The following is a 7,682-nucleotide window of genomic DNA, read 5'->3' on the forward strand; positions in this document are numbered from 1 at the left end:
AAAAGCACACTACGAGCAAGGCCAAACGCATGAGGAAGCAGTAATTCCGAGCCGGCAGTTCAAACGGAGAAGAAAGACGGCGAGACCTGAGAGGATGACAAGGAGGGAAGTGCCCTTGCCCTTTTCAACCCAGACCGGCAAAGCCTCCCTGAAAAGAATCATAAGACCAGGATTTACAGCTGCCGTGTGGTGTAACAGATGTCAATGGTGCACAGGGGCCTCTCACATTGATAACCCAGGCAGGGCGGCACGCTTGCTACCGTGGTGCCGTACTTGATTCCAGAGGCAAGACAAGCCAACGGGTTCAGCATAGCCGGTGAGTCGGAGAGAGCAAAACGGACAGTGTTCCCCCCAAAGTTGCAAACGGCAACTTTGTATGAACTTTTTGAACAAAGAACTTGTGTGTTTAAAATTGAAAGAAAGTACACTGAAGGACCAGCTGCAGAGTGGTCAGGCGCCACATGAGCGCTCATTCGAAGGACTCTGGCTTGTCCCCTTTGTTGAAACTGCCAGTACCAGAAGGCCCTTGGAGAGGCCGGTGTAAGGAGTCAGAGGGGTCATACAGGGATCAAGTCAAACCCCTTGTACAATCAAACGTCTCTGACACGTTGACAAGAAGGAAAGCAAAGTAAGGTGTGTTACCAGAACTGTGTGTAGCTTAGCTGGGGGCTTTAACAAAAGCCTGACTGGGGGCTGAGACCTGAACTTAGGTAAGAAGGGAACCTAAGTAGTCTGCAGAGAACATTGTGAACTGTGGCAAGTGTGATCCCGACAGAGGGATGTCAAGAGAAAGCTAGGGGAAGGGAACCCCGCTTTCTGATGAAAATGAGCAAGTCATATGTTAAAATGTCCATGTGAACCCGACGGAGGGATGCCAAGGGGAAAGCTAAGGAGAGTGAATCCCGCATATTGATAAAGCTAAGTGAACTGTGTGTTTGGCAAACGTGAACCCGGCTGAGAGATGCCTGCGAATCAAGGTGAATAGGGATACACCCATGAACATTGTGTCGACAAGAGTGTACCTGGCTGAGGGTTGTCCGCTGTGAATGGTTGTTTAAAAAGACATGGAGCCTCATTAAAAAGTCCGGCGGTAACCGTGCTGGTAAAACCGGCAGTTTGGTGCCGGAATTACAATGTTTACCGGCGCCTGACTTCCCGGTAACACTGGGGTATTATGACCCTGGTATTCCGATATGTCAGGCGCCAGTAAATGTAAATCCCCATTCCCATTGAGTCCCGTAGGACTCAATGGGAATGGGGACCACGGAAGTGCCGGCACCGTCATTGACGGTGTGGGCGCTTCTGTGAAACTCTGCAGGCGGGTGCTGCTCTGCCCGCCAGGTCAGACCCTGGCGGGCAGGACGACACTCACCCGCAGAGTCATATCGTGCCAGTCCGGTAACCACAGAGCTGGTAGGCTTACCGGCACCGTTGTTACCGGACAGGCACACTTAGAATGAGGCCCATTGAGACTCTTGAATAGTACATTGTGAATGAAAGGTCATAGTGAACCCAATGGAGGGAGGCCACATGGTACGAGGGATCGTAGCCCAGCAGAGAGGGATCCTAAGGTGAAGAGTAATCTCCCCATGAAGATTTATTGAAGGAACTTTTACTTTTGTTTTTGTGGATTGTAACACATCAGGTCCTCTTAGGCAAGAGACTTTGTGAGAAAGAGACCTACCCACAGAAGGCCCTGATATTTCAGAACCAAACTGTAACCTCGTGCTGGCAAGGGCCAGGAGTGTGCTGTGCTCAGCTGTCCCGCCTTGTTCTGTGCTAAAAACGTGGGGAAGGGAGACCCCAGCCATACCATCCTGATTTATCATTTTGAGAACACTTATTTATTTTCTGATGAACATTATCCCACACTATTTTGTAACTTAGCGGTTACAATAGTTTTTTTTAGTATAGCCCTTTTGATTTGACAAGACGCCACTAGGACTGCCTTATTATTATTTGATGGTCGTAGCTTGCTCCCATCTTACATTTAGGTTTAGATTAGGTGTTTTTCTCACCCATTTATAAAGTTTAATAAACACCCTTGAACTGTGATCACTTGTGTCGGTCTTTACTGTTGCCACCATGAGGTCCTTAAAATGCACACTGAAAAATATTATTAAGGCTCTGCAAAATAACCCATAGTCGAGGTAGAACTCAGAGGAGCGAAAGAATCAGCAATGACAATGAAGATTACCCAGGCTATTAGCGCCGGTAGTCTTGATTCTATTAAAGACATGGAGGCGAGCATTATGCCTTTCCCCCGTTCAGTGTATTGACGAGGGCCCTAGCAAAAGTTTGCCGGGAGCGAGCAGAGGTAGTGATGGTAGCACCGCATTGGAAATCGCAGGTGTGGTTTCCGATTCTGATGGAACTTTCCTCTGATTTCCCGAGACTGATTCTGTGGGAAGTGGATCTCCTATGCGACCAGAGAGGGCAGGGACATCCCTTAGTTCAGAGAGGGGCGCTGCAGCTTAAAACTCTTTAATGCCACTTTTCATAGCAGCTTTTTTTTTTAAATCATCTGTTTTAACAAAAACATTTCTTTTTCTTTTCTTCTTTTAAACAGTAAACAGAAAAAACTCCAGAAACAGTCCACAAAACTACCATCATCTGGGACTACCAATCCCCAAAATTCCTGAGTGTTCCTGTAGTTTTAACCTCTGTCCAAGCACCAATACTGGGCCAGCACGGTCTATGCCTCACATCCTGCCTGAACTCCTTCCTCTTTCTTTGATGCCTTGAAAACTGTAACAACAGTGAAATCCCTCAACTTTCTCAATGAGAAACTGCAACTGCTTTCGACCAATTCCAACTCCAAGCCGACTCCTCCGCTCCAGCTTCTTTAGTTATGAGCCACCGTCCCACTCAGCTACTCTTGGTCTCGTCTCCTAGGACCAAACCAAAAACACATCATTAGGGTGGGAATACGCAGTCGCCGGCTACATAAGCCTATACATGAGACAGAATAAATAGCAACAACAAATCATTTTGCTATCCCCCCTGCGTACAAGGGCGGGATAATGCTTGCCTCTGTGTGTTTAATAGAATCAAGACTACCAGCGCTAATAGCCTGGGTAATCTTCATTCTAAGTCAAGACCGGAGTCGAGCATTATGCTTGTTCAAGGCTTTCTAATACCACATTAGCTACAGTAGAGACTGGCTTGAAGTAAAACATCTTAAATGTAGACTCTCAAGACCAGTCTCCTGCCTTCAATATATCAAGCAAAGAAGCTCCTGCCACAAAAGCTTTGGATGCCATAGCCCCCCTGACTGAGTGGGCCCCAAAGATGTTCAGATCTATTCCTGCCCAACACATAACTTCTCTAACCCACCTGGCTATGGTGGCTGTAGCTATCGCATGAAAAGGCTTCCTACGAGCTATCAGCAGCTGCTGAACCCCCACTTGCCTAACGTCCTCTGTCACTCTCTCATACTCTTTAATGCAACGCGCTACACACAACTTGGAGTTGCTTGGAAAATAAGGATATGAAATGACTGTAGACGCACTCTTAGTCCTCTGTACAATCTGGAAAGCTATTCCCTCTGGATAGAAAACCTTTCTGTTAACCTCTAAAGCTTTCACATCGGAGACTCACCTGCATGAAACCAAACACAAAAGCATAGCTAGTTTACCAGACAAGCGCTGCACTGACAAAAGCTTGTTATCCGGCCACTGCTTAAAGAAGCGGAATATCACTTCGACATCCTACGACACTGAGTACTTGGGAACCGGAGTTTTGCACCTTTTTACACCACTCAGTAATCTGACTACCTATGGGTGTTCCCCGATAGGTTGGCCTTCACATCTCTCGTGCCCCGCAGAGATTGCTGATCGATACACTCCCAGCATGTGAAAAGCTCTCCCACTAACTGACATTTCTACTAGGAAATTGAGCATGTGAACTACAGATGCTGAAATGGAATGAATACATTGCTGTGCACACCATTTCTCCCATTTGGCCCATGCGGCATCATAGCTCCTAAGTGTGGAGGGGGCCCATGAATCTCTCATACAATCTGCAGCTTCTCTCGAAAGGCCCAGCACGTTCCATCGTCTCCTGAAATCCTGCATGCAAGCAGCTGTAGGGCTCCTCTCTCAACTAAGGGATGTCCCTGCCCTCTCTGGTCGCATAGGAGGTCCACTTCCCACAGAATCAGTCTCGGGAAATCTGAGGAAAGTTCCATCAGAATCGGATACCACACCTGCGATTTCCAAAGCGGCGCCACCATCACTACCTCCGCTCGCTCCCGGTGAACTTTTGCTAGGGCCCTCGTCAACATAATGAACGGGAGAAAGGCATAATGCTTGCCTCCGATCTTGACATAGAATGTTAATATGTACATTGGTGGGTTTTACTGCATTTCAGTAAGTAGATGTAAGAAATAATGGATGACCCTTTGCTTCAAAGTCTTCCAGTCCTTCGAATAGGAAAGGAGAACAAATGTTGCTTTAGGCTTATGTAGTCTTTCTACATTTGCACAAAAGCAAACATTTGACTGTGGAATGCCATCACCTCTAGATGTAACTGATTAGTGCCACTGCATTAGCAATTGGTAAGTCCAAAAGCAAGCTTGGTAAGTCCATGTAAGGGCCGGAAAGCAATATTGTTCTCTTTGCATTTGGAGTGTGTTATTACCACGTTAGTCAATGGATACATTTTACATTCCACCTGAGTTGATTGCTCGAGTCAAATGTTCCATTTGCAGCCGCATGAGTGACTGAATGCTCCTCAGTCTGCTCCCCTTTGCACTCCTCGCCATCACGAGCATAAGCCAGCCACCAGTAGGTTGCTTTGGAATGTGCCCTACACCAGTAACAGTTGGTTGAGTAGGAATGGAGGATCCTATCATGCAAGAGGTTTCTTGTAAAAAAAAAAGTGGGTGCTTCAAGTCAAACTGATGTTTCAACAACATTGTCTAGAAAATTATAGCATCTGTTTATATCCCAAATTAGTGTGTGCCTACCTACCTATGACGTACTGTATTTTCTGTGGAAACCGAATTGTGTGCATGATCTACGTTACCTCACCTAACCCCCCAAAACAGCTGAGCGCCAATCATATACAAACAAATCCCCGAAAGGCTTAATATGAACTCTTGTTACAGCCAAGAGGCTCCTGCCCAATTACAGCAAGCTTCTTCTAACAACACTACACATACTTAAATTGATTTATTAAGAGATTTAGTTCACCTCTCATGGCGCTAATTGGTCACTTCCAAACACCAAAATGTGAGCAGTGTGAGGGTATAGTGGTGAGGGCAAATGTTGGATAGTTCAAGAAAAGATCAGTGATCTAGGAACTGTGGAATACGCTGAGAAGGTGGGTCTTCTTGGCTCTTCCAAACTTGGTCATTTTTGGCCAGAGTGGCGGTGTGAAGGAGGCATGGAGGGATAGTATATAGATCAAGCCCGAAAATGTTTACATTGACAGGCGGATGACCACCATGTTTTTTCGGGACCCCACCTCTGACATCTGGTCAGCTGGCGTAGTGTGAACACTCTACTGAGGTAGTTCAGCACGATGCCCAGGAAACTGCTATGATTGAATCATTTAGGCAGATTCTTGAATCAGTAAGCTGTAGAGAATTCACACATGGTGAGATGTGGTGAACATTTTTCAGGTCAAATATGAAAGAGACAGCATGGTTCTGTGCATATTGTAGCCAATGTGGGGATTTGGCTTGGAGCCCTGAATAGATTGCCATGCAGTAGTTCTAAACTGTGAAATCTCATGGCACCTGAATGTTGAACAGTGCGCTCTTTGAAGCTATTCATTTGTACTTCTTTTCAGCCTTTACACACTTTGTACACAGTTAGGCATTGGAGGTGGCAGCCAAAAGCAAAAATGAGTAGGAAGAGAAAGGTCTCTTTACTGCTAATCTGGCTGTATTGGTGTTTATTGCACTCTTCCTGGTGTTTCAAATACTTATTGTTGAAATTATCATTCTTTTACTAGTGTGTTGTATTCCATCTCACAAACTCCTCAATGACAAGATAGGATCGGGATGAAGTCCAATCCCTGGATCCACATAATAAGGAATAGTACACGTGTCATAACAAGGGTTTTACACGTGGTTGTGAAGAGGTTCACACATTGAAGTACATTTTGAGGACACATTGTGGGTTCAAGGGTTCACACATTGATCCTGTTGGAAGAATAATTTCTCCTGCCAACCCCCAGGAGATAGGCTGTTGATGAACGAGTTAATAAGGAACAATATGTGTCAACCTCTTCACATAAGCTATGTCACTCCAGCTGTTGAATGCTTGTTGAATAGTTATCCATTGACCCCCCAGCCTCCATACTGAGTGATACCTACTTTAATATGTTGGTTGAACAGACACTGCTTATAAATAATATTCATGATAATGAAATATTATTACTTCTCTAACCTATCACATAGTGAATGTTCTGATGTGTAAAATATTGACTACCTCATTTGCTACCTTTTAGGGATGATAAGCTTTGCCAGATATTTCTGGAACAGAACCGCTGGAAAATATTTAAGAAAGATCTGTTGGAAATGCTGATGGAATGCAAACCTGCGACATCAAAAAGAGACACAAAAAGCGAGTCTCATTCCTTCATACAGTTCTCCATTGACCTTAATCAAGCTGGAATGTTAGACCTGCTTTCTGCCTCCCAAAAGCACAGGCAGGGGTCCTATTTCATCCCTTTAATTTGGAAGGGCAAAGGCAGAGCCGAAAGTCTACCAGGAGTCGACACCAGGCTGATCCATGGCATCAACATCCCAGGAACCAGAGTGCCACACTTACTAAAGTGAGCAGGAAGAGCCTTTTGCCAATTCATTTTCACCATACTTTACTTGTAGCATGTTAGATATCTCTTGCATAAGATGTCCTCAATCCATAGCACAGTGGGCCTGCTATTGAATGACAATGAGACCAGACTCACAATAGATTGCATAATTAAAAAAAGACGCAACACTATTGTTTTACAACCATGTAGATTTTTTCAGAAACAAAAGAGGCAAGCAACTTTATATGCTGGCACAATGTCTACACTCACTAATTCTCTCCTGTTTTTCAACCATGTAGTTGCTTTTGTTTGAGCAAAACTAAAGGCAGTTAATTTCACAACCTGCCGCTATGTAGTAGTTCGAACTCACAAAATAACTTTAAAAAAAAAAATGTTTTATTGTGTTTGGTTAAAAAAACGTTTACAGCGGTATAATCACATTAGCAAAGTTTAAAAAACATTATACAATAATGACATTATTCCGCAGTCAACGGTGGGCAAATTATACAACTCATTAATCGAGAGAACTTTAAATTAATTGCACTCCTAAAATAATAACTTATAAATCAGGGCCTTAGTCCAATACAAATATACTGCCCATACTAAAAAAGTGCTCCCAACATAAAATCTGATTTCAAAAATACACACAAAAATAGACTATAGGATCATATAATAGGCAAACTACAGAGCTATCCGTTAGAATGTTCAACTCAAGTGATTTTATAAAAGCCGACAAAGCCAACCCATCTGAGGTTAATTCACTGCCCAAGCATCGTCTCCATAGATCGTCTCCATAGATTTTCTTCATTACTCCAAACGATGTCCCCAGGTAGGTTATTCTCAGGGTATTGAGCGCGCAACAATGCAATACCAAATGTTTTATTGTTTCAACTGATTCTGATTCCAAACAAAATCTG

General features: G+C 44.2%; 1 protein-coding gene across 1 annotated transcript in view; it reads left to right on the plus strand.

The window, feature by feature from the left end:
* Positions 1-6,955, plus strand: part of LOC138488500 (cyclic nucleotide-binding domain-containing protein 2-like) — an 808,593-nt gene extending 801,638 nt beyond the window's left edge. The window contains exon 13 of the mRNA XM_069615519.1: positions 6,460-6,955. Coding sequence (XP_069471620.1) covers positions 6,460-6,790 — 331 coding nt within the window. The 3' untranslated portion in view covers positions 6,791-6,955. The remainder of the gene's footprint in view (positions 1-6,459) is intronic.
* The last annotated feature ends 727 nt before the right edge of the window (positions 6,956-7,682 follow it).

The sequence above is a fragment of the Ambystoma mexicanum genome, chromosome 9 (assembly GCF_040938575.1).
Source record: "Ambystoma mexicanum isolate Mex_15411 chromosome 9, UKY_AmexF1_1, whole genome shotgun sequence".
Classification (NCBI taxonomy): domain Eukaryota; kingdom Metazoa; phylum Chordata; class Amphibia; order Caudata; family Ambystomatidae; genus Ambystoma; species Ambystoma mexicanum.